Here is a 27,609-nt window from a genome sequence, read left to right as displayed (position 1 = left end):
TGGAGACATGGTGTCGTTAGCTTGTAGCATAAAGTTTGCTTTTTACTTCCGGGGATTGCATTGGCGCTTCGACATCTTAAAAGTGGAGTTAATCCATGAAGAATAAACGTGTTTACCACAGAGATTATTTTCTTCAGTGAAACAAAAATCAAACACAAATATCCCGTTTTTTTTTGTTGTTGTTGTTGTTGTTGTTTTTTTTTAAAGATCCCGCGGCGACGCTAACTTCAGGGTGGTCTACAGAAATATGTCCTTTTGTTTCCTCTCAGTTGTTGATGATTGCATCACACAGATTGATGCTTTAGGTCGAAGGGCGAGGACATCACTGTGTCTCTGGTGTATGTTGAGCGAGTGGACAAAATATTTGTAAAACCTTTATTTTCCACCAACATCTGGCGTCTGATTGGACGTCCCCCGGCGATTTGACAGCGTGTGAAGTCTCTCTCCTCTGGCTCGTTGGTGCGTTTCTTCCCTGCTGAATTATCCGTTTAGAGAACACTTTACATGTTTGGTGTTTACGCAGATGTTTGACTTCAGTGTCACTTGAGGACTGAACGAGTGTGAGAGCAGGTGTCGAGCGTTTACCGACTCTCTGACTGACAGTTTGTTGATTCACTCGCGTTCAGAGCCTTTTAATTACCTCAACATTTCTCTCATTATTGTTCATTATAGACGACATTTTTATTCACTCCGATAATTTAATGCTTCATTACGTACTCGTCGAGTCACTTCCTGTTGTTTTGTCGTTGCCAGGCTACGTTAGCGTGTTAGCTCGTCTGTTTGGCGCCGGTTCAAGCTGCAGGGATTCCAATGAGGGAACTGTTACATTAACGGCGCAGCAGGATGCAGATCAGCTGCCCGCTACACGCCCGAGGCTGAAGCAGCACAGACACATGTGGGAGTGTTAAAGAACCTCAGCCGACCTCTGATTGGAGTCAAAGAAGGGAAGTCCTCAAATCTGAGGCTCCTCGTGAGAGGGAGGGAGGGAGAGAGAGAAGAGCCTTTATAATGAATAATGTTAAAGGAGGTCAGTCCAGGTTTACTCCACCGGTTCGATCCTCGAGTGACCTGGCTCACGTTCTGTCCCGCAGTTTGAACTCAGCCTTCGACTAATGACTGGACTGCAGTGAAATCACTTTCAAGTCAGAGATTAGTCTGCTGCCATCACGTCGCCGTTATGTTTCACCTGCCTGTAAAACTGTTTGAAATCGTTCATCTCTTCTGTGATCAGATTACTGAATGTTACTGAACGAGTTTATTCTTTAATTCTGATCATCCTGTTGTTTTCATTCTGTCTGTCGACTGTTGGAGAAACACAACATTCAAACGTGGCCCCTCCTCCTGGGCTCATCTCCCCCAGAAGCCCCGCCCACTGCAGGACACAGTGTGGGCGTTTACTGTTTGTAGCTACACTGCAAGCTAACGTATGCTAGCACAAGCTAACTGCTGGTGTTAGTCAGCTTCCTGTCCAACAGGAAGTAGACCAGCTCCACGTCCACGGGTAAAAGACAACCCAAGGTTCAGCCTGGTTTTAGAAGCAGCTTTCTCCTCTCGGTGTTTCTCCTCACTCTGATTCTATTTTCTCTTCTTTGCTGCTACGTCCACGTCCCTCATATTCACCGCTTTGAATCTCCTCCAATCACTGAGCTGTATCCTAAACTCACCTGCTGCGCTCTCATTGGCTGGAGGAAACACACCAGCTCCGCCCACAAACGTCCCGAGTCAACCAGAACAAATCAGAAGAGTCAAATCCAGTCAGTCTCAGCACATCGTTAATCCACAAAGAATAACTCAAATGTTTATCAGGTATGAAGAAGCATTACGATAAGGAGATAACGTTAGCGTCCACAGCTAGTGCACGATAACAACAGTGACATCTAGTGGTGAAATCTTCAACAGTTAATCTGTGATTGGACGGAGTGAACACAAAGTCCTCGAACATATCCATCACGAAGAACACACGGCTGTTTCACCTCTAAAAACCATCACCATGGCAACCACATTTTACCCAGGACTTCACACTTACGGGGAGCTAGGTCCAAGATTTGCCCACGCTGGAATTCCTCAGCTGGCGTCACACCGGAAACGTTAGCAGAGCGTAAACGCCGTCCAACGATCAAGCTAGCGCTGACCTGCTGCGGCTCAGTGCTAACTCTCGGCCCAACGTCCTCTGCTCACTCAACTCATATAAAGAGATGAGCGCCGTGTCCCCGGGTTTAGTTCGACCTGCAGCCTGTCAGGAAACCCTCGAACGAAAGAAGCTCTAATGAAAACAGGATTGGAGGTTTGTTTTGTTTGAGTGGCGTCTTTTCTCCACCATGAGAATCTTTCTATAAAACCGTTTTCTTTTTATTTGTTGCTCCATCTTCTTTGGAATCAACATAAAAATGTGTTTTACGTCTGTGAACACATGTGTGAGTGTGTTTGGTAGCCAGCCCACACCTCAGTGTGAAGTTCATGTTGGACTCGATAATTAGTTCACGGAAAACTCTGCGTCAGGCTGCCAGCGACCCGCTGAGCAGAGACGTTTTCAACGCACGCTTTATGTTACGCTTGAAGCAGTCTGTGTGTGTGTGTGTGTGTGTGTGTGTGTGTGTGTGTGTGTCTCCCAGGCTTCACCTTTATGAGCCAAGGTTTCTGCAGAAGAGTGAAATATGTGAGACAGATGAAACATGACAGATTCTTACGCTGCTTTAAAAACTGTCGAGGATCAGAGGGATTAACGTCGAGGTCTGCTGAGCGTTCACTGTCTGAGCAATAAATATTAATCTGCTGCATTGATTTAATATGTGATCAATATTTATTATTTAAACTTATACTTTAAACTTTTCAGGACTTTAGAACCAAACATTCAAGCAGCAATATGTATCTCCTAATTTTCTAAGATCCCGGTTTAAGAGAACTAAACTAAGTGTTGACTTCAGAAATGCCCCGTTTGGTTGGTAAATAACTCTGAACATTAGCGTTAATGATAACAGGTGCAAAGGTCGTATTTAAGTCAGGCTTCTGGGTTTTCTACTGGTTTACATCACGGAGACGGAAAGAAGGCCCCTAGTGTTTAAAATGAGTACTGCAGTCTAAACTCTAATCATCACAGAGAGCTGGCTCCCCCCCTCCTCTCACACAGCTCAGCATGTAGTGTAGCTTCAGTGTTTAGCCAGCTCTGCATGTGGTGGACACTGTAGCATCAGTGTTTAGCCAGCTCTGCATGTGGTGGACACTGTAGCTTCAGTGTTTAGCCAGCTCTGCATGTGGTGGACACTGTAGCTTCAGTGTTTAGCCAGCTCTGCATGTGGTGGACACTGTAGCTTCAGTGTTTAGCCAGCTCTGCATGTGGTGGACACTGTAGCTTCAGTGTTTAGCCAGCTCTGCATGTGGTGGACACTGTAGCTTCAGTGTTTAGCCAGCTCTGCATGTGGTGGACACTGTAGCTTCAGTGTTTAGCCAGCTCTGCATGTGGTGGACACTGTAGCTTCAGTGTTTAGCCAGCTCTGCATGTGGTGGACACTGTAGCTTCAGTGTTTAGCCAGCTCTGCATTCGGTGGACACTGTAGCTTCAGTGTTTAGCCAGCTCTGCATGTAGAGACACTGTAGCTTCAGTGTTTAGCCAGCTCTGCATGTGGTGGACACTGTAGCTTCAGTGTTTAGCCAGCTCTGCATGGGTCTGTAAAGCTTTCTGCGTTCTAACCTCTCTCCATGTTTCATCTCCAACATTGATCCTAGTTTGAGCAGCTTTCTGCTGCTGGAGCTTATTAGAAACATGCAGAGGCTTTTTAGCTCGGGTACAATCACTTCTATCTGAAGCAGTTCCACTGCCCGCTTCCATCGCTGCAACACCTGTTCACCTGATAACTGCTCTCATATCTGGCAAACCCAGGGGCGTCCAAAACGGCCTTCAAAGCCCCGCCTACCTTCTCTGGTCCAAGTTACCGCTCCACTAATCCCTCATGTGTTACAATATGATGATGGATTATTTGACAGGGAAACAGCTGCATCTTTTCGGAGGAATGAAAGTGTACCTCCAAACATTTAGTCAGGTACTGCGCTCACACTTTATTGTATTTTTCCATGACTTCATACTTTAACTTCTCTCCCTGAAGACATATTCTACGTTTTACTGCAGCAAACTTTACTCTTAAATCTTGAAACTGGACTGGACCCCTGATGATAAAACCATCCTCTCCGTCTGCAGCTTTTCGTTTTCACGCAGCGGTGCAGAAAGAAGTCTTTGTTTCATGTCTGTGGAGCCAGAAAACAAACGGCTGATGTCAAACACTGACCCATCCATCAGCGTCTGTCGCTCAGAGATACGCCTCCATCATCCCGCTCAAAGATGATTTCATTTGTTCCATCACACGAGGGGGGAGGAAGAGAGGAGGGAGGAAAGCTCAGGTGAAACCTGAGGAGTGATTATCTCTCTGTGTGTGAGCTGGTGTAGGGACCTGTAGTGAACACCCGCCAAGCGCCAAATGTGGGTCGATCTTCCGTTTGCAGCTTAGCTGAGCAAAAAAGTCATTGTTATCGATCCCCATGGATCCTCTTTTCCTACTTTGTTTGGAATTTGTACATTTTCACCCCGGAGATCTGAGTCAAACATTTCAAAGCTGAAAGAGAGCTGCTTAATTATTGAAGTCATTTTCTGAATGTAAACCTCTTTGTGTCTCTCTCTCTCTCTTCCCCCCCTCTTTCCCTCTCTCTCTGTCTCTCTCTCTCTCTCCCTCTGATTCCCTCGCTCGCTCGCTCTCTCTGTCTCTCTCTCTCCCTCTGATTCCCTCGCTCGCTCGCTCTCTCTGTCTCTCTCTCTCTCCCTCTCCTTCCCTCGCTCGCTCTCTCTGTCTCTCCTTCCCTCGCTCGCTCTCTCTGTGTCTCTCTCTCTCTCTCTCTCTCTCTCTCTCTCTCTCTCTCTCTCTCTCCACAGTCATGTCTGGAGTCTCTCAGCTGACCGCTCGTGATGTCACCGAGTCGTCCGTCACTCTTGTTTGGACTCTTCCTCCCGTCCAGTATGAGACCTACTTCATCACGTTCAGCAGCCAGGTGAGCAGCTGATGCTCGTGTGTGTTTACAGCTTGTTATGAACCATAAGTCTCATTAAACATGTGAAGAACATTTGATCAACAGACTTGATGTTTAGATTGATCACGTCTGTGGACATGATCCAGGCAGCAGATGTGTTTGTCCTCACTGTCCCCGTGTTCAGGACATGTCCACCCGTCAGCTCGAGTCGAGCCGCTCAGGGGAATGTTGCACAGTCCTGCTCAAATCTGTCTCTGCAATACACTCCAGACCGTCAGGAGCTTCCAAGGCCTGTGGATGAGGTCTGCAGATTGTGCATCACCTTAAACGACCTCTGCAGACTGAAACAATCTGACTCTGTTCTTTTAATCCTCAATAATAATAATAATCATATCAAGTACCAAAAGTCAACAAACTGCAGCTCGACAGTTTTACTGCCTAGAAATACCAAAAAAAATGATTCTGGCCTCAGTGAGAGACGGGAAAATCCCTTTTTATTTATTTCTCCACATTCAAAATAAAAGCACCCCACTTCAGTTTCTCCACCTTCAAAATAAAAGCACCCCACTTCAGTTTCTCCACCTTCAAAATAAAAGCACCCCCCTCAGTTTCTCCACCCTTAAAACAAAAGCACCCCACTTCAGTTTCTCCACCTTCAAAATAAAAGCACCCCCCTCAGTTTCTCCACCCTTAAAATAAAAGCACCCCACTTCAATTTGTCCACCTTCAAAATAAAAGCACTACACTTCAGTTTCTCCACCTTCAAAATAAAAGCACCCCACTTCAATTTGTCCACCTTCAAAATAAAAGCACCCCTCTTCAGTTTCTCCACCTTCAAAATAAAAGCACCACACTTCAGTTTGTCCACCTTCAAAATAAAAGCACCCCTCTTCAGTTTCTCCACCTTCAAAATAAAAGCACCCCTCTTCAGTTTCTCCACCTTCAAAATAAAAGCACCCCACTTCAATTTGTCCACCTTCAAAATAAAAGCACCCCTCTTCAGTTTCTCCACCTTCAAAATAAAAGCACCACACTTCAGTTTGTCCACCTTCAAAATAAAAGCACCCCTCTTCAGTTTCTCCACCTTCAAAATAAAAGCCCCCACTTCAGTTTCTCCACCTTCAAAATAAAAGCACCCCACTTCAGTTTGTCCTCCTTCAAAGTAAAAGCCCACGACTTCAGTTTCTCCACCTTCAAAATAAAAGCTCCCCACTTCAGTTTCTCCACCTTCAAAATAAAAGCACCCCACTTCAGTTTGTCCACCTTCAAAATAAAAGCACCCCACTTCAGTTTGTCCTCCTTCAAAATAAAAGCACACGACTTCAGTTTCTCCACCTTCAAAATAAAAGCCCCCCACTTCAGTTTCTCCACCTTCAAAATAAAAGCACCCCACTTCAGCTTCTCCACCTTCAAGATAGTGAAAGAGAGAAGGAAAGGACATGTTACAGTTTGGATTCACACCAGTGACGTGTCATAAAGGCGCTAAAGTCACGTTAGCGTCGTCTTCATCAACGTGATCTTCTTCCTCTTCTGATGTTTCCAGTGTATCGGTGCAATAAAAGGCCCGTGTGCAGTTTGTCTGCAACTGTTGGTTAAAAAACAAGAAATAACAGAATTTTTGCCGCCTGTGACTTTTATTTTGTTGCCATGGCAGCAAAACAGATTTGATATCCTCAAAGGTTTACGAGCGTCATATCAAAGTTTTAGGTTGTAGCATGGTGACAGGCCGGTGTGTCATGGTGGAGGGCCATGCTAAAGGCTGACGCTGTGTTGTGAGTGTGAACCCTCCAGGAGGACAGTAACACTTCATCTCCTCCGTTTGAAGACAATTTTCGAGATCCGGTTCTCACACTTACTTTCCTCCCTCACAGGAGCCGTTGAACAGAGAGGGTGTGTCCATGGTGACTTAGTAACACAGCCGTGACTCCCAAACATGAGCTGAACATAGCAACAACCACACGGATTAACAGCTCACAGTTTGTCAGCAACACGACTTATTATCGGCCACACTGATGATCTCTGGCTCTTCTGTTTGTTGGGAAAGTTTCACCAGCAGATCTTTGTGTTCGAAAACAAAACCAAGCAACGTATTTGAAGAACTATGATGCCAAGCAGAAAAGCAATACTCAAAGTATACTGAGGACGCGCTCATCTGCACCGAGCCTGAGCTTCAGGAAGTCAGGGGAACCTCGTCATGTTCTCCGTGTTGTTCTTAAACACGCTTCATGCATGTGTCGTTTCAGGGGGAGTTTGCATGTTGCGCCTCTTTTCTTGAGTTTCATGCTCACCTCAGCTCATCTTGTTCATGGCTGCAGAAGGAGAGTATGTATGTGTTCATCTTCTTAACATGTGTGAAATGCTTCGTCTCTGCTGTTCTTTGGCTGAGGAATCGTTTGCACGTTCAAACAGTCGGGTGCAGAAGACAAAGAGCAGCCAAACAGGCGAGGAAGGATTCGCTGATGACCGACTCCAACCTTCAAAAATCTGGATCAGATGATCGAAACCTTCCGACCAGATATTCTGAGACTTCCCCCCCCCCTCGCTACGCTAGCTTTGAGGAGATATCCTCTGTTAGTCATTTGTTCATACTGTCCGTCCGCTCTCAGACATGTGCCATCAATCTGCAGCTCAAAGCTCTAAGAACCTGGAATATTACTAATTGTTTTGGTATTTATTAGAGTCGTGTCGAGGATAAAACGAGCTGGAAGACGATCAAAGAAAACACTCAGCTCACTTTCATAGTCAGTGGGAAACTAAAGAGATGAGCAGGAACCTCCGGCTGTCACAGGCCGGACCGCTCGACACGGAGGAACCCGCGTGGTGACATCAGCCTCCGTCAGGACTCCGAGGAGTCTGAAGGAAGGATGCAGCGCTGCCAACAACGAGAGAGAGAAGACGATAAGAAGTTTAGAGGTCGAGCAGGCGAATCAGAGCTGAGTCATAAAAACAACGAGACTCGTCCTCTGTATCCACAGAGAGCAGCTCCTGACTGGAGTCCAAGTGGAAAATCAAGTAGAACAACAGAGAAGGAACGGGCAGGAGAGGACACCTCTGCTGATGTGCAGAAAGCTGCAGTTCCTCGAGTGTCCACTAGAGGATGCCTGCAAGAAGCAGGATTCCCTGTCAGGGCCGAGATTAAAATGTCCCGTTGATAAACGTGTTTCCAGCCCCGTTCAAAAACTAAAAACCTCGAACTTCCACCAGAACTTTAAAAACGTGAATGTTCCCTTTTAAAGACGTAACCATGGTAACCACGGTCCACCACAAGACTCCCTCGTGTGTCAGCGTGTCGACTCTCTTTAAGCGTCAGATTCAGGAGGTTTCAAACCAACGACCATCTTGTATTTCAGTGTTTAGTTGGCGTGATGGCTGCAGCAGGGGCGTTCTGAACCTTCAGACTCATCAGGTGGACCCGTCTCACAGTGGTGGACCCGTCTCACAGTGGTGGACCCGTCTCACAGTGGTGGACCCGTCTCACAGTGGTGGACCCGTCTCACAGTGGTGGACCCGTCTCACAGCGCGTCTCTGAACACGTGGTCAGGATGGGAACAGAGGAGCAGAGAAGGAGCGGATCGCTCGGAGCCGCACAGGAAAAGATGCAGATGTGAGATGCTTGTTGCCACGGAAACGTGTAAACACGGTTGAAAACATGGCGGCTGCCAGATGGATGACATCAGGAGCGGTCCACAGCTGTGACACAGAAAGAGAGAGAGAGAGGGAGAGAGAGAGAGAGGAGAGGAAGACATGCAGACGGATAAACAACAACAACAACAAGCTGCAGAAGAAGAAGTCTGAGGACCAAAGACAACATCTGGCTCAAGCAGTTTAATGAGACACATTTATTGTTTCCAGTAAACGTCATTATTTTGTCTCTAAAAATAGATAGTTATATTAAACAGACACTTCTGGAAGGTTCCCCCGGCACGTCACATTTTCATGTTCGATCTGTGAGTAATTATTCTTCACTGACCAATCAAACGATTCCTATAAATGTTTCCCTCAAAGGTCCTGAAATGTCCTGAATAATCCGTGAACCTGTTCTTACTCCTGCTGATGAAACCTCGAGGCCTCGTTAGCTGCTGTCGCTCAGCAGAGCTCGTTAGCTCCTTTCATGAAGCCACGCCCATGTTGAAGGGTCGACCTTTGACCTGTGTCCACACCAGAGAAAAGCTTTATTCGTCTCACAGCAAGTCGACGAGTGTTATGATCTCAAAACGCCACACTTCAGTTTGTCCAACTTCAAAATAAAAGCACCACACTTCAGTTTGTCCAACTTCAAAATAAAAGCACCACACTTCAGTTTGTCCACCCTCAAAATAAAAGCACCACACTTCAGTTTGTCCACCTTCAAAATAAAAGCACCACACTTCAGTTTCTCCAACTTCAAAATAAAAGCACCACACTTCAGTTTCTCCGACTTCAAAATAAAAGCACCACACTTCAGTTTGTCCAACTTCAAAATAAAAGCAACACACTTCAGTTTGTCCACCCTCAAAATAAAAGCACCACACTTCAGTTTGTCCACCTTCAAAATAAAAGCACCACACTTCAGTTTCTCCAACTTCAAAATAAAAGCACCACACTTCAGTTTCTCCAACTTCAAAATAAAAGCACCACACTTCAGTTTCTCCACCTTCAAAATAAAAGCACCACACTTCAGTTTGTCCACCTTCAAAATAAAAGCACCACACTTCAGTTTCTCCAACTTCAAAATAAAAGCACCACACTTCAGTTTGTCCACCTTCAAAATAAAAGCACCACACTTCAGTTTCTCCAACTTCAAAATAAAAGCACCACACTTCAGTTTCTCCACCTTCAAAATAAAAGCACCACACTTCAGTTTGTCCACCTTCAAAATAAAGCACCACACTTCAGTTTGTCCACCTTCAAAATAAAAGCACCACACTTCAGTTTGTCCACCTTCAAAATAAAAGCACCACACTTCAGTTTGTCCACCTTCAAAATAAAAGCACCACACTTAAGTTTGTCCACCTTCAAAAATAAAGCACCACACTTCAGTTTGTCCACCTTCAAAATAAAGCACCACAGTTTGTCCACCTTCAAAATAAAGCACCACACTTCAGTTTGTCCACCTTCAAAATAAAAGCACCTCACTTCAGTTTGTCCACCTTCAAAATAAGAGCATTGCATTTCTGTTTCTCCACCTTCAAAATAAAAGCACCACATGCCACACTGTTGCGAAATGAAAATGAAATTCACAGAGAAAAGAAGCGAAGTCAACGATATCTGACGCCACCGCGCTGTGAGCACATGCTGTGAGTTTACAACGCCACACACTTTACTCTTAATGACAGAGGGGGAAAAAACACAGACATAATGTAAACAATGATCAATAAATCCGACCAATAAATCCCTCCAGACAATCCATCATCATCATCATCACACAGAGGCATGCTGGTGTCAGCACAGCGCTGCAGAAGGTGCAGCACAGGTGTGTCACACACTGCTCATCCACCTGAACTGCTCACTTCTTCGTCATGCTGTTCTCCTAAAACACAAACGTGCAGCTTCTCCCTTCATGTCGTGGAGCTCAGAAGGCAGAATAGTAGAGTGCCTGAAGGAAGCTGCTGCAGCCATGAGAGGAGGCTGTGACTGCTTATGTCTCCACACATGTGCTGACACTTTGGCATTAAATGGAACCAAACAGAGACACTGATGACACGTTATTTATTTTCCATCATAAACACAACGACTCAGTCACTCTGACCTCCTCGCGTGTCATGGTCCCTGAACGCCTCACAGGCATCACATACAGCTTCAACATGTTTCAGAGTGTGGCATGAATTCAATAGAGCCTTTAGTCTTCATGATGTCACTCTCATTCATATGGAGATGGATGAAAGCCGGGTGACACTGATCCAGGGCGACCTCTGAGCAGCACACATAGCAACCAGCATGGCAACAAGCTGTGGTCCATTTATTTTTACAACACGGTATCCATTCATTAGGAAGTCCAAAACACAAGTCACTTCCAGCTGAGTAATCCTCACAATTGAATGCAGGAGAAGTTTTGGTCTTTCCGACGGATCGTTTGAATAATAAGAACGTTGTGCTTCAAGACTTTATCCCGACTTTAATATGTGAGTGACAAAACAGCGTTCAGTGAGCACAGTGTGTAATAATGAGACCAAATGTTAAACATGTTGGACGCAGCTCAGATATTTAAGACCAAGCAGAGCTCGCTTGGCGGCGGTGTGTGCACGCGGACTCTTCCTTCTGCGGTGGCGGCGAGATGTAAACATGGAACATGAATGATGCATCAATGTTTTAGTGGCACAAGAACTGTGGAGTCCAGGACGCTGGAAGCGTAACGCCCATGTGCGAAAGGTTATCAGAGTCACTGCATGTCGCCACTTTACACGGAAAAAAAAAAAAAGTTGTCTTGTATACAAACAGTCAAAACACAACAGTTTTCTTACTTAGCTAAAATCATCAGTTCCACCTGTTCTTGTCTGTTTCCAGCTCGACCAGCAGTTAGTCTGCTGGCTTTAAAGAGCCATGTGATGTCGCTGCAGTTTTGCTCAAGAGCTTCTAGTAAATGGACTTTGATCGGGCTCTTTTCCCCCCAAGAAATACGTTTCAGCCATTACAGCCTGTTTCAGCTGTGGAGTCAAGAAAAGTCACGCTCCTAAAGATAGATAGATAGATAGTTATATAATTACAGGTTAAACCTGTACAGTTAGCATTAGCATTAGCATTAAACTTATATAGTATAATGTACATAACCTGTGAAGGAGAGAAAAACATGTGCTGATTAAAAGAGACCTTTTTAGCTCGGGTACAATCACTTCTATCTGAAGCAGTTCCACTGCCCGCTTCCATCGCTGCAACACGTGTGTTTGAGGGCGGCAGTAGCTCAGTCAGTAGGGACTTGGGTTGGGAACCGGAGGGTCGCCGGCTCGAGTCCCGGCACGGACCAAGTCCGGAAATTGGTCTGGTAGCTGGAGAGGTGCCAGTCCACTTCCTGAGCACTGCCGAGGTGCCCCTGAGCAAGGCACCGAACCCCAAAACTGCTCTGGAGCGCTCGCTGTGGGCAGCCCCCTCACTCTGAGACCTCTCCATTAATGCAGAGTGAAAAACCGAATTTCCCCTCGCGGGATTAATAAAGTATATGACAAAAAAAAGAAGAAAAAAAAACACCTGTTCACCTGATAACTGCTCTCATATCTGGCAAACCCAGGGGCGTCCAAAACGGCCTTCAAAGCCCCGCCTACCTTCTCTGGTCCAATCAGATCCAGAGCATTCAGGAGCAGAATCTAAAGTTAGAAGGAGGACATACTGGCTGCTGCATTGTTGTCAGAGAAGCTTCAACACAGCAGGTTTCCTTCATGATCACAGAGGAAGAGAGCAGCTCTCTGATTGGTCCTTTAAATACAGTAGAAGGAGAACATAGTCCTCCAATGCAGCGAGCCTTTCTAACACTGAGCATCTGTGTTTGCCCACACACACACACACTGATGCCCTGCAGACAGCTTAATGTTTCCACTGCTCCTCTCGACCATGATTACATTGTGATTTTTAATATTATGATTATTATTATTACAGAGAAGCTCTTTGTTCTGTCAGCTGGCTGAACTTGAAGTCAGGGTACAGTTCAGTTCAACAAACCGTTTGGAGAAATCTCATCTCGTTAGTTGTTCTGCATCAGTATTTTCCTCCAAACAGGAAGAAAACATTCTCCTCTGGTCGCTGTGTAGGAGTTCAATGTCTCCATGAATCCATTCAGACTGGATCAAGTTCAAGTGCTGATGGGCTGCATGAGTCAGTGTGTTCAGACACATTAAACAATTAACCCAGACAAGAAGGAGAAGGAGGTTACACATCCTGCAGCTCTTCTAAATGTGAGGAGGTGATGTTTAGATTTTTAAGAGGAAGAAGACAAAAAGAGTTTGGACTAGAATAAGATGGTACGACATCCACATGACCTTTGAACTGTGGACTCTCCCGCCTTTAGCAGATGTAAAGACCTGAGAGCTGCTCACCTGATCGAGGATCCACGTGATGCTCCAGCTGCTGCTGGACGCACAAATAACCACGCCTACCTTTCTCTGTGTCTCAAACAGAAGGAGAGCGACCAGAAGATCAGCGTGCAGGTGGACGGCGCCCGGGACACCTTCACGCAGACGGGGCTGGCGGCGGGTCAGGAGTACACCGTCAGCATCACGGGAGAGATGGACGGGAGGAGAGGGGCCGAGAGCTCGGCTGAATTCATGACCCGTGAGACCTTTATTTCTTTTTCTCTTCAGCAGACACCAGGGAGCCGTTAGACTCGTCTCATGACTCCAGAACTAACCATAGATACCTGAACCATAGCACGCCGGTCCTGGACTTTGTCTGTCAGACGTTGGCTGGCAGAGTTTAAACATTTTCCTGTGAAGGATGTCGTCTGCGGCAGCTGCAGGAGCGAAACTGTGAGCAAAGTCAAGACGAGGAAATCTCATGAGCCAAAGTAAATGTTTGTGTATCCACTTCCCCGGACCGAATCGCTCCCAGAAAAAGCTGCTACCAGTGAAAAGCGTTTTCTCTCTGTCCATTCATCGTCCACCTGGACTCCAGGAGTCAGGAAATCCTGTTCATCTCAAATATTTAAACTAGTGGCTCATAGATTTGTGAAGTAACCCGACAGTGATTGTCGTATCCTAAACTCGCTCGCTCTGACAGAAACACAGAACGCTTGTTTTCGCGTCTCGGTGCCCGACCTTCTGGTGACCTTTAGTGTACGGGTTAACGGATGCTCACGACCACATGGCTGTCATTCTGTTTCTCCTTCCTCTTCCTCTTCCTCAGTCCTCTCCGGTCCGTCCAACCTCCACGTCGTCAAGACGACCTCGACATCCGCCGTCCTCCAATGGGAGCCGCCGCAGGGTGAGATCGACAGGTACCGCATGACCATCACGCCCAACGATGGAGCAGGAAGCAGCAGGGAGCTCACCTTCCCGCCCGGCCAAGACTCCGCCCACATCCAGGAGCTGGAGGCGGGGCGACTGTATGACGTCACACTTGTGGCGGAGAAGGGCGCAGGTCAGAGTGGACCAGCTGTCACGCAGGTTACTCCAGGTGAGTCATCGTGAGGTTCAGGATGTTTCATCTCTGTGCAGTACTTCCCTTAAAGCTGCAGGAGACGACGCCACATGGATTTGGTTTATTTATTGCATGGCTTGGTCACACGCTACTTCGACTTATAAACAGCAATAAAAAGGAAAAGACGTGTAAAAAGGGATGAGTCAGAGTTTAAACGCTGCAGCGCCCTTATCTGCCTCTGTGATGGAAAACATGCCGAGCTTTTGGACCTCAGATTTCTGGGTGTGTTTGTGTTCTGACCCTGGCAGGACACAGAAACTCCAGCAGTGAGCCCTCCGCCCCACAGAAGGTTAAATAAAAACATGTTCATAATAAAGACTCCATAAAAGCAGGAACTCACTGAGACTTACAGAATGATGAATTAGTGAAGAGAAACCCGACTGGAGGGATTCAAATGATGAAAAGGTAAAATGGACGTTCATGCAGGTAAATCAAAGGTAACTAAATCCAACCCTGAAGAAATCAACTTACTCTACCAGAAATACAAAAGATGTTATATAAATGACTCGTGTCAAAGGTAAAATAAACAGATTAAGCTCCATAAAATATTATTTAAATCCTGTTAGATGTTGACGTCCTGCGTTTTCAGACTGCGTCCTCGCAGCGTGTGGGGACACGTCCTTCCCTCTGTCCGGATCCTTGAAGGTGGTTTGAATTCAAAGTTTGGCAGGGAAACACTTTGACTCGTTTTCTGCTCCCTGGGAGAAGATGTGAGCCGTACGAGAAGCTTAAAGGATGGAGAGATAGTGAAACGTGTTACTCAACAAAGACTCATTTTAAACAGCTTTTGGTCTTTAAAGGTCTCCTGTTCTTCTCTCTGGTCTCAGACGCTCTTCAGTGTTCTCCAGGTGTCTGCTGCATGTTTAGACACTTCGACTGTTCAGTGTGAAACGTCTCCTGCCTCCTCCTGCAGGTCGTGCTCGCTGCATGTTCTTATGAAAGATGTTCGAGGTTTTTCCATTTGGAACATTTGTAGGTGCAGCTGAGGATAAACTGTAACATCATGTATCTGTCTGCTGTTACACCCGTCAGAGGTTGGACACATGCTGTAATCTCAGTATTAATAATCAAATCCCAAATTGAATGTTTCCCATGCTGGTCCTGGTAGAACTATCCACCATAGTCCACACAGTGCACACACACATTATGGTCGACTTTGACTCCAACCCAAACACCCCTCCCCCCCCCCCCCCTCGCTGGGTAAATACCCTGTTGAGCAATTCATGTGTGTTATCGTTTGTGTGTATCTTGTGCAGAACTACTGAGGTGAGAGCAGACCTGCTCCAGCTAAATGAGGCCGAGGGAAGGTTTTCTTTGTGTTCTAACACCTCATCATTCAATGGAACACATCATATAAAACACATGACAGCGTGGAGAAAACTTATTGTGAGAGTAAATGAAGCATGATCCAGCCGCAACCCTCCAGCCGCAAAAATAATGAAACCACTCAGCCGTGACTTTTCCCTCTCAACAGTGACCCAGACGCCAAGCCCGTGGATTTCCACGGACTGAGCTGAATATTAACCGCTTTTCAACTTTTCTTTGCAGGTTCCTCACAGGTACCGTTGAGCTGATTTGTTTGATAAGTTTGCAGAATAACGTACAAACTGCTGCGAAGTATAACTCTGACCAATTACTAAACATCTGCTCTTCCAAACTTCTCTTCTTCTGTAACGTTGGATCCAAACGCTCACTCCTTTTATATCTTCAGGGCAGACATTACCGGGGGCACCCGCAGCTTTGACCCTGCAGGTCACAGAAGCACCAAGACAAGATGTTGCTGACAAAGGTCAAGAATTTTATCCAGCAGATAAGAAACAAAACTTTGACCGTCAGTCCCGTTGGGACGTTAAGAATTCTAAAGACGCTGTAGAAGTCGGAGGGATCGACGCATCCAACAGAGACTCCACAACCTCTCCGATTGCAAGAAAGAAACCTCGACCCAGTAACAAGATGCCAGCACATGGAGCCAGGCCGAAACTCGCTGAAAGGCCCACATTGTCTAAGAAGCCAAATGTCGCAAGGACTTTCCGTTTCAACACAACTAGAGTTGTGCCCGATGGAAGGAAAGTTGACCCTGGTACTTTGAAAACCACCCCCGTTGGTGAGAAAAATAACACACAAATATCTGCCAAAAATTCTCAGCGAGTCGTCCCGACCGTCCATGACGGGACGACAGCTTTGAATTTAAAGGACCAGAGTGCAACGCGACAAAACACGGACGCGAAGGATGCAAGAAATGCAGCTCTAATATCTGGGATTGATTTAGATACAAGGAGAAAAAGCAGCTCGCAGGGACCAACTTTTGTTGTTGGCTCCAGAGAGCAACCAGATGTTGGCGAAGAAGGCAGAGGAAACGAAACTGCTTCAATGTCCTCAGAGCCAACTGGGACCGTTCGAAGCCAAGGAAAGAAATGTATGAACAAAATTAAAGTGACGCACGTCAGATTACCCGCTAAGGGCAGCGGATGTACAAGCTCAGGGCAAGTTCTGGACGGGAAGACACCCGGTTCCTCTGAAACTGCTGACCTGGATTATTCACCAGATCCTCTGCATAAGCTCCTGACGGACACGTTTGACGGTTTAAATATAACAACCTTTTCTGTTCACCTGTCCAAACCGTCAGACCTCTCTGTCGATGCTGAAACAGTAAGAGGGCAGATTGTAGGAGGGCTGAAGCCCCTGTCCTCATTCAGGTCCTCGTCCTCCTCCTTGGCAAGCTCGCAGTCCTCATCATCTCCATCCCCTCCAGTGGAGCCATTATCACCATCATCACCATCATCACCACCATTACCTTCACCGTCTACGTCCCATTCAGCAACAAGCCAAGAACCAGACGGTGACAACAGCAGAGGTGCAATAAAGACTGAAGATAGAAGACTACAAACCAAAGGGAATGTCAGCTTGCCTTTTTTCCGTCGCACGCCAACGAAACCTCTGCACGATCGTCGTCAAAATCCAAACGTGGGAACATGGAAGAATCCAAAGTTCAGAGTTCCTCAACATCCCCCTTCACGTTTAAACCTCGAACCCAGAACAGAACCTGAGACCTCACATAGATCCACCAGCAAATTATCGTCTACAGCACCACCATCTGCTTCAGAGGAATCATCCTCCAAGGAAGACGCACCTGTGAGACACACAATTAGAGATGAAGATGGGACACCGACACCTCCGACCTCTGGACATGAAAAGGATGAGAAAAAGGTGCCAACAGCAAGAAAAATCCCATTTCGCCGTGTTCCTCCAAAGGGAGGATTCCCACATCGTACATTTACAAACTTCGGACCCCTCCAGAACCGAACTCGTCCAAATTTGAGGCGCCTTCCTCCGCCCTCTCGACCTTTAAATCCTGCATCAGAAACAAAGGTAGAGGTGTTGTCTTCCACTGAAGGTCCAGCCGCCTCACCCACTCCTGTTTCTGAGGAATCCTATCTGGCTCCAGGAACAGGTCCAAAAGGAGAGCAGAGGAATGACCGAGTTGGGACAAATACGTTCACACCAGGAATCACCAACGAGTTCAATCAGACCCTCAGAGGAAGCGCTGGGTCCTCTTCTCATCAGCCAACGAAAAGCGGTCAAGTCCCTCGTCCAGTGTTTGGTCGCCTTCTCCAAAACAAAACCCTAATAATTCTGAGACCACCTCAACATCCCTACAGAGGTCCGGTGCGTAGACCCCTCCCAACAAGAAAGCTAAACGGTGGCAGCATTATTGCAGCTGACAGACAAACTCACCTTTTAGAAAAAGAGAATATCCCTGAAAACAAACCAGGAGAGCAGGACACCTCCATCCCAGCCCAGGGAGTCCAACATGGACAAGTAGGAGAACAAGGCAGTACGGTGGTAACTCCACATGACCGTATCAACAAGCTTGACTCGCCTGAAGAAACAGAAACTAACATGGAGGTCGAAGAACTTAACAGCCAAGAATCTAACACTGGCACACTTAAAGAGGTAGCCAATGGTGGTAAAGACAGCGGCGTTACAAGTCAAGGTCGACCTGCAATCAAAAAAAATGGGTCAACCAACTTGGGTCATAGAGCACAGAGACCGGCTACAGTTCCAAAGAGAGGACCCCCAACTAGACGTCCAACAGCACAAAATCATGGTCATCCAAGAAAGGCCTTTAATGTGGGTAAAAGAAGAGAGAATACAAAAACCTTTAATACTTCCAGAAGTGAGCTTCCAATTCAAACTGAAAAGATGGAAAGGACTGATTCCACAACTCTGCCTGGATCAAATACTTCTTCCTCTGGAGTCACGAGGGAACCTCTGGACTACGTGGGAGTGACAAACCAGACATCAGATGGATTCAAGCTTGTTTGGGACTCACCAGAGGGAAAGTATGAAAACTTTGTAGTTACGGGAAACACAAATGAAAAAGACACAGGGCCAAAGCAAAAGAACACCGGGAAAGGTCGGGAAGACGACGCTGAGAAAGAGGACGGCGCTCAAACAACCAGAGAAAAGGAATCAGAAACGGGAGAAAATGAAGACGAGAATAAGGTACCTGAAAGTGTGTTTACAGAATTTCCAACAATCCAGAGCGGCGCCACAGCTAAACCCGTGACAGCAAGCGGCAAAACCTTCAAACAAGTTCTTCCTGGTTCAGCTCGCTCCTTCCAGTTTGAGAACCTGCCTGCTCAGACCGACTACACCGTGACGTTGCTTGGGAAGGGTCGTGGCGTCCTGTCCAGACTGCACAAGCTCGTCATCAGTACAGGTACAAGCAACTGTGACAGCAGAACCGTTTCTACTGCGCGTTGCTTCAGCGTCACTGTCGATGTTATGAACAGGCCTGTTCACCCACGTCCTGTCTTTACTGCACCCACGTCTTTTGTTGGTCTAAACAAAATGTTGTTTGTGAACTAATTATCACTCGTCTTACAACTATAAATGTTTGCTCACCATCTTAATGCTTCATTCGACTTCATTTCAAGAGCTCCGGCGCTGTGACGCTCTTTTAAACTGTAAACTCGTCATTTACAGTTTGTCCCCTCGTGTTTGGTCTGGTAATCACGTCTGTTTGGTTTTCAGTGACTCTTCATCGTGTTGTTTTTGTGTACTTCTTTGTGAGCTGTCATTCATTCATGAGCTAGCAGTCATACATCTCACTCTGCTGTTTGATGTCAAACCTCAGGCAGGAGTTAGCGCTGATTGTTAGCATACACACATGCTAATGTATGCCGATTGTTGTGGTCTTCTTGTTGAGTAATTAGCAACATTAGCATCAGTTTCTTTTAGAGGTGTTTGTTTAGAATTACTCAAATTATGATTTACTTAGTCGAGCCCCCAAAAAACGTGTTTTTAAGTCCTAACATTGACTATTTTTATGGACTGTGCAGATATTTGTGTGAGCCGTTTTTTCCGTTTTCTGCGCTCCAAAGTCAATCAATAATGAACTTCTCATAAAGTTACATTTTAAATAGCAGCTGATAAACTAAAAAGAAGAAGTTAAACTTCAGAGAATATGATTATTCTTTTTGAGAAAGATAAATGACAGAGTGCTAACTGTGACTTTTCATGGAGTAGTAGGTTTATTCACAGTCAGATGTAACATATCTGAATACATGATGAACACTTCATAAAGCTTCGTAAACAGTCCCTTCGGTTTGGTTCAGGCCAGAGGATGTTAAATACATCACAGCATCGTCACTCTTTAGTGTCGAGAGACGCATCATGAGGTCCACTGACGACAGTCGCCATATTGGAAATGTGGACTCTACTAAACTCTTGAACTAGCTTGAGTAAGGTAGAGAGGTGACAGTCTGGATCTGGATCCAGCTGTCATTTAACTCAGCCACACCCCTAAACATGCAAATATATGCAGAACTTTTAGACTAAATATATTTAAAATAGTTGTTGGAGTTGTTTAAAATCGCTGCAGAAGAAATGAGCGAGAGACCAAAAGTTTTTTAGTATGCTTTTTAGTTCAGTATTTATTACTGCTGTAAAAGTTAGCAATCATTCCTTCGTTCTGCAGACAACCTCAAGTGGACAACTGAGGAACTGCAGTATATTTACTTAATATCCAACATTGGAGTATTCGGCTTGTTTCAGGCATGCTAACGGTTAAGTTACATTACTTAGTTATGCTAGTTAGCATGCTTTCATGTGCTCTAACGTCACCTCGCTGGCTGAAGGCTTCAGATGGGACACATGAAAGGGACGTTAAGGACTGCAGAGCAGCAAACCTGACTGAGGTGGCATCAAACGAGAGTTTTAAAACAAACATGATCCAGTTCATTCACTGCTGCTCTGGTCTTCTCTCATTCAGGGTAAGCTAACAGCCAGCTTCACTGACCTCACTTCATCACCTCTCACCCAAAGCAGGGTAAGACCGCGGCTGGTCTCCATTGTTCGTCTGTCTTCCTGCCTAAATGAGTGAAAGTAACATCCAGCGTGTCTGCACTGTGCAGGTTTACAGTACGGATCATTGATCATTGATCATTACGGATCATTGGTATTACAAGGAGAGTCTTTGACTCCTCTGTAATACAAGTGTGTGAATATGAAGCTTTACAGAAGTGGAAGAACATTTCAGGATGCATGCACACTGTTCACATGTTCAGACAGAGAGAGTGCACTGGTTTGTCCTTTATTTAACAACACCTGCTTAAATATGTCCAATATTTCTTCAGCCTTTATATTTCAGGTTAAATGGACCAGTTAACTTTTGGTTGAATCTTTCTTCTTTTGCTGCTGTCCAGGATCCATCACCTGCATCTCATTGTTAAAACCAGTTCCTGTCTGTCTGTATATGATTTGTATACTGTATATATGTTTGCACTGTACATATATACACACATCAAAGCACTAATAGTAAATGTGTGGTTTGTAAATAAAATTCACTGTTTTCACTCTTTACACGTCTTTTCACTTGTCTTTAATAAACCTTTGACACCATCTGTGAAAAGTTTTCTTTTCATCTTCTGTGATGGTTTTCTGTCGAGCCGTGTTTCATCTTCATCCTGGTCTTCTTCAGGACCGGAGCCTCCCACCGACATAGTGTTCAGTGAGTTGACCGAAAACTCTCTGACTGTGTCGTGGACCAAACCCAAGTCTTCAGTCAGCGGCTTCAAGGTGACCTACACCCACACAGAGGAAGGTGAGCCCCCCCCCCCCCCCCCCCCCTCGGACTGCATTAATGTTGTAAATCTATCCCTCGAAATATTTTGAAGTTTCATATTTTTTATAGTATTTAAAGCCTTCATTTTCAGAGGCCTTGAAAAGTTTGAGTTTGAAAAGTGAAGACAGGTTTAATGTCCTCGCAGGTGAGCCGGTGTCGGTGTCGTTGGACTCGGGTGACTCCACTTTAGACCTATCAAAGCTCTCACCTGGTTCTACCTACGAGGTCAGCGTCATCTCTGTGCTCGGATTGGACGAGAGCGATCCATTAAAAGACTTCGTCACCACTCGTAAGTCTCCGGGGTTTCTGAGTGAAACGTCAGGCGGCGTGGAGGATGAGAGGGAGGAAGTGTTTGAATCGTCACATGCAGATGACGGAGAGAAACCTGCAAATCTTTATTTAATGGTGAAATCCTTGTTGATGTGGGAACATGTGCAGCAGGCGTTTGATCTGGACTAACGTGTGTGAGTGTTTCCTCATCGCTGATGCTGCACAAACTAAACTCTTCTTTTCTCTTCAACACGTTCAAGCATCTTTTTAGATGTTTTCTCTGTTTGGTTTGTTTTTGGTGCAGATAAACTCAGTGCGCTCTGTGTCTGTCTCTCGTAGTCCCGGACCCCCCCACGGACCTCAGAGCCGTAAACGTCTCAGACACCAAAGCCTTGTTATTGTGGCGACCAGCGTTGGCCGCCGTTGATAAGTACGCCATTGTTTATGGCTCCGGGACGGGTAAGTGGTGACAGAAGCCAAAGAGTGTTCTTCCCCGTTTGCTGTTAAATATCCTCTTTTGAGTTTCTCCGTGTTTCTTCAGACTCCGAGTTGAAGATCACGGTGTCTGGGAACGCAGCAGAACACAGCCTGAGCGGACTCGAACCGTCCACCACCTACACCGTCACCATCACCAGCCAGCTGGGCAGCAAGGAGAGCACGGAGGCCACGACCAGCTTCACCACCACGGGGGGTCAGTACACACACACACACACACACACACACACACACACACACACACACACACACACACACACACACTTGTACTACAAACAGGGGACCGTCACTCTCAACCAACCGAGAGAAGACCTTTGTTTTTTAATCGTTTTGAAAAACAAAAGGAGTGAATAATACAGCTTCACCACCAGAGGTTAGTATACACACACACACACACACACACACACACACGCACACACACACACACACACACACACACACACACACACCTCTGGTACAAACAGGGGACGTGATTCTGCACGGACTGAATGAGGATCTTCATTTTGAATCATCATGAAAACATCTGAATGAGACAACGTAAGATTGTTTTTGATGCTTCAGATGAACTCTTTAATCGTTCAGTGTGTGAGGGTCTCTGTGGTTTGATACCAGTGTCTTTAAAGAGTGGAACAGTGAATACAGCACGGCCTACATGTTTGTATTAGTTTAATGATAATGATCAATTAGATCTATGAGAAGCTTTCACCTGAGAAGTGAAGAGAGGAGGAGGAGAGTCAGGGCGTCTGCAGGCTCACAGAGGACAGATGCCCTGTCCTGCAGGGCATCATGGGAGTGCTGGTGAAGGTCCTGCAGGGCATCATGGGAGTGCTGGTGGAGGTCCTGCAGGGCATCATGGGAGTGCTGGTGAAGGTCCTGCAGGGCATCATGGGAGTGCTGGTGAAGGTCCTGCAGGGCATCATGGGAGTGCTGGTGAAGGTCCTGCACTTCATCCAGATCAGACCTGTCTGTTATTTAATGCTTGTCCTCTGCAGGTTCTGGGCAAGATGTCGAAGGACCACGAGACCTCCAGGCCAGCAATGTGACCCCTCGCACCGCTCTGTTGTCATGGAAACCCCCCTCAAAACCCGTTGGAAGTTACAGACTGACATATCAGACCGAAGATCAGGAAATGAAGGTGAAGTTTGTCAATCAGATTTTTTGTTTTTTTAGCGCCCTGCAGTCGGAGCATGGACCCGCCCCCGCCCCCGCCCCCGCCCCGCCCCGCCCCGAACCTTCAGATGAGATGATTTGATCTCCATTAGAAGTGACTGATGTGTTTCCCCCACAGGAGCTGATTGTAGATGCAGCAGAGACTCAGCTCAAGCTGAGCCGCCTCCATCCTGGGTCCAAGTACAAGGTGCAGCTGCAGGCGGTGGAGGGGGGGCAGGACTCGGCTGTGGTCTTCACTGAGTTCATCACTGGTAACAGCTGCTCACATGTCAGGTGGACGTCAGGCTTCACAAACACAAGTCTGACTGCTCGTCTCCTCCTCCCTCAGGCACCCTGAGGTTCCCCTTCCCCACAGACTGCTCTCAGGAGCTGCTGAACGGCATCACCACGTCGGGGGAGGTGGAGATCTTCCCTCAGGGGAAACTCGGGCAGCCAATGATGGTTTACTGCGACATGGAGACAGACGGAGGAGGCTGGATAGTACGCTGAACGTCATTCAGACTCTTGTCTCAGGTGCTTTGGATGTCTCCTGTAGTTGAACCTGGTGTGTGTGATTCCTGCCTGCAGGTCTTCCAGAGGAGGAAGGACGGCTCGGTGGATTTCTTCCGAGGCTGGAAGGATTACATTAAAGGCTTTGGTGATCTGGGCGGAGAGTTCTGGCTGGGTGAGAGAACGTGCTTCATGTCAAACTGTGCAGTTCTTTAAACGTGGATCTGAACAGTTTGTCTGACGGGGTCATCTCTCAGGTCTGGAGAGCCTCCACAACCTGACCACCATGACCAAGATGAACCTGCGAGTCGACCTGCGAGACCAAGACGAGTCAGTGTTCGCCAAATACTCCACCTTTGAAGTGGCGAAGAGGAACTACAAACTGACTGTGGGCGGATACAGCGGCACGGCAGGTCGGAGGAAGACGTGGATCAGATCTCACCTTTTTAACATTTTGAAGTTTTTACAGATTTGACATCTAAATGACTTTGAAGTTCAAATGTTTTGGGAGATTTGCTGCTGAACAGGCTGAGATAGCTTCAGTGTTTCTCCCTGACAGGCTCAGACTGGGTGGAATGACGCTCGGACCTTTGTGCTTCTAACGCTCCTCCTTCCTCTTGTCCTTCATCTTTCAGGCGACTCTCTCACTTATCACAACGGCCGCTTGTTCTCCACCAAAGACCGCGACCCCACGCCGTTCATCACCCGCTGTGCCATGTCGTACCGAGGAGGCTGGTGGTACAAGAACTGCCACGAGGCCAACCTCAACGGCCTGTACGGCATCGACGTCAAACACCAGGTAACCTCCACGGACGGGGCCACTCCTTATGTTAGTAACGCTCAGCTGGTCAAAAGAATTCAAATATTAAGTTCATGGATGTGAAGTAAGAGTTCAGATTCTGGATCTGATTGGACCAGAGAAGGTAGGCGGGGCTTTGAAGGCCGTTTTGGACGCCCCTGGGTTTGCCAGATATGAGAGCAGTTATCAGGTGAACAGGTGTTGCAGCGATGGACTGCTTCAGTGTGTGTGTGTGTGTGTGTGTGTGTGTGTGTGTGTGTGTGTGTGTATGTGTGTGTGTGTGTGTGTGTGTGTTTCAGGGAATCATCTGGACCAGCTGGAAAGGGAAAGATCACTCCATCTCGTTCACTGAGATGAAGATGAGACCGACGGCCTTCAGAGGATGAAGAGGAGGAGAATGAACTGCTGAACACGACACATGCATGGACGGGAGTGTGTTCAAACATGTGCAAACACACACACACACACACACACACACACACACACACACACACACACACACTTATAAAAAGGGAGCTTTGCTCTCACTTCAGCAGAGTTGAACTCGTATGTTTTCATGTGTATAGAGGTCAGTTATCAGTATCTGTAGATTGTACAGTTTATTCACTTTGATCTTTGCTTCTTTAAAGCAGGGCTGCTCTTTATTTAAAGGGCCAGTTCACCCACATTCACTCCTTCTAGCTCTTTATTTAAAGGGCCAGTTCACCCACATTCACTCCTTCTAGCTCTTTATTTAAAGGGCCAGTTCACCCACATTCACTCCTTCTAGCTCTTTATTTAAAGGGCCAGTTCACCCACATTCACTCCTTCTAGCTCTTTATTTAAAGGGCCAGTTCACCCACATTCACTCCTTCTAGCTCTTTATTTAAAGGGCCAGTTCACCCACATTCACTCCTGCTCTCTACCAGCTTCACAATTAATTTAAAAATGTTGATGACTTTATAGCTACACGTAAACAGAATATTTGTGTCGGTGTAAATGTCACTGATGTCTTCAGGTCGGTCGACACACACACACACACACACACACACACACAGTGTTTCTTCTCTCTGACACAAGGGGAGAAGATGTACAGGTTTGTGTTTTACTCATAAATGTTTCAGCTGAAACAAACTCAGTCTGCTTGTGCTTTAAAGCTCTTTGACTCTGATTCAGCCCTGCTTTAAAGCTCAGCAGCGCCCCCTGCTGTCCGCTCACATGCACTGTGGCCTCTCAGTAATCAGACGAGCTGCAGGTGAGTGACGGAGAGTTGAGTTTGTGTTTGTCGAGCTTAAAATCCGCTCCGTGTTCTCTTTTTTTGTAAATCTCTCCATTTTTGTGATTTTATTTTTATTAAGCTGCCTAAAGGAATATGATAATAAAATGTTTGAAAATCAAACCTTTGCTGCTCATTCTGTCGTCTTCACCGCCCTGTGATTGACTGGTCAACAGTCCAGGTGAAACCAAAAGACAGATGGGATGGTCTCCTGCGAACCAGGAAGGATGAAGCAGGATAATAACGGATGTGCATGCAGTGAAAAAGGAATTGGACACACGCTTTAAATTTGAATTTACTATTAAAGAATGGAAACGATCTTCTTAAAGAAATGATGACATGTTCTTGTTTGCAACAAACCTTTGATGTCTTTAGTTAATAGATAGATAGATAGATAGATAGATAGATAGATAGATAGATACTCTATCTATGTGGTGACGCATGGTGACGTCCATTTGTGCAGTAAACGATCTCTGTGATAGAAACCTGCTGGGATCGAGCCGGCCTCCATCCCAGACGTCCTTTTAAAAAACATTTTTTATTTTTAATTAGTCCCAGGGGTGCAGCCGCCTCCACCTCTCTGCCCACCAGGCGGCCAATCACATCACTCCTCACCTGTGCTGTGAGCCACCTGGGCCTCTTGTTTACAGGTGGGTGTCGGGAGGTCACCGGGGACAGGTGCTGATGCTGCTGTCAGTTCAGGCGCTGTGATTGGTGGAAACAGATCTCAGATGGATGATCCCGAAACCACAAGACAGCAGGCGGCAGAGAGACCTGCAGGAGGGTGAGCGCTCAGGTGAGCTGTTAGTGTGAGTCTCCTCACAGCACAGGTAGCTCTTCTTCCTTCACCTGGATTAAAAGCATCAAAGGTACGTGTTTTATTGATTTTAAACCGCAAGTTTGAAATGTCCATATTTTGCATTCAAAAATAAAAATACTTACGTTTTTATTTTGAATGTGCATCCTGTTTTAAACACAGTCATTTCTGTGTGCTTTTATTTTGAAATACAGTAAGGCCCTACCTGTTAGAGTGAAGGTGAGGACAGGAAGTTTAGCACAGAAACAGGAAGTGGTTAAGAATCCCAAAGTGAGGTCAAACAGCTCAAAGGAACAGTAACAAAGGTCAGTGTGTGATGTCATCAGGTGAACAGAGTATGATGTCATCAGGTGAACAGAGTGTGATGTCATCAGGTGAACAGAGTGTCATGTCATCAGGTGAACGGTAACAAAGGTCAGAGTGTGATGTCATCAGGTGAACAGAGTGTGATGTCATCAGGTGAACAAAGTGTGATGTCATCAGGTGAACAGTGTGTGATGTCATCAGGTGAACAGTGTGTGATGTCATCAGGTGAACAGTGTGTCATGTCATCAGGTGAACAGAGTGTGATGTCATCAGGTGAACAGTGTGTGATGTCATCAGGTGAACAGTGTGTGATGTCATCAGGTGAACAGAGTGTGATGTCATCAGGTGAACAAAGTGTGATGTCATCAGGTGAACAGAGTGTGATGTCATCAGGTGAACAGAGTGTGATGTCATCAGGTGAACAAAGTGTGATGTCATCAGGTGAACAGTGTGTGATGTCATCAGGTGAACAGTGTGTGATGTCATCAGGTGAACAGTGTGTGATGTCATCAGGTGAACAGTGTGTCATGTCATCAGGTGAACGGTAACAAAGGTCAGAGTGTGATGTCATCAGGTGAACAAAGTGTGATGTCATCAGGTGAACAGTGTGTGATGTCATCAGGTGAACAGTGTGTGATGTCATCAGGTGAACAGTGTGTCATGTCATCAGGTGAACGGTAACAAAGGTCAGAGTGTGATGTCATCAGGTGAACAGAGTGTGATGTCATCAGGTGAACGGTAACAAAGGTCAGAGTGTGATGTCA

General features: G+C 46.3%; 1 protein-coding gene across 2 annotated transcripts in view; it reads left to right on the top strand.

The window, feature by feature from the left end:
• Positions 1-25,900, top strand: part of tnxbb (tenascin XBb) — a 34,908-nt gene extending 9,008 nt beyond the window's left edge. Inside the window, exons 7-21 of one of the 2 annotated variants that reach the window (XM_079368038.1) lie at positions 4,919-5,034; positions 13,098-13,251; positions 13,822-14,091; positions 15,827-18,838; positions 21,101-21,223; positions 21,390-21,533; positions 21,854-21,973; positions 22,056-22,205; positions 23,002-23,144; positions 23,298-23,430; positions 23,508-23,659; positions 23,747-23,843; positions 23,926-24,081; positions 24,304-24,467; positions 24,767-25,900. In XM_079368038.1, coding sequence (XP_079224164.1) covers positions 4,919-5,034; positions 13,098-13,251; positions 13,822-14,091; positions 15,827-18,838; positions 21,101-21,223; positions 21,390-21,533; positions 21,854-21,973; positions 22,056-22,205; positions 23,002-23,144; positions 23,298-23,430; positions 23,508-23,659; positions 23,747-23,843; positions 23,926-24,081; positions 24,304-24,467; positions 24,767-24,853 — 5,021 coding nt within the window. In that variant the 3' untranslated portion in view covers positions 24,854-25,900. The remainder of the gene's footprint in view (positions 1-4,918; positions 5,035-13,097; positions 13,252-13,821; positions 14,092-15,826; positions 18,839-21,100; positions 21,224-21,389; positions 21,534-21,853; positions 21,974-22,055; positions 22,206-23,001; positions 23,145-23,297; positions 23,431-23,507; positions 23,660-23,746; positions 23,844-23,925; positions 24,082-24,303; positions 24,468-24,766) is intronic. The other variant, XM_079368039.1, reaches the window with a different exon arrangement.
• Positions 25,901-27,609: the final 1,709 nt, after the last annotated feature.

The sequence above is a fragment of the Symphodus melops genome (genome assembly GCF_947650265.1).
Source record: "Symphodus melops genome assembly, chromosome: 18".
NCBI lineage: Eukaryota > Metazoa > Chordata > Actinopteri > Labriformes > Labridae > Symphodus > Symphodus melops.
This window is presented reverse-complemented; position numbering and strand designations above follow the sequence as displayed.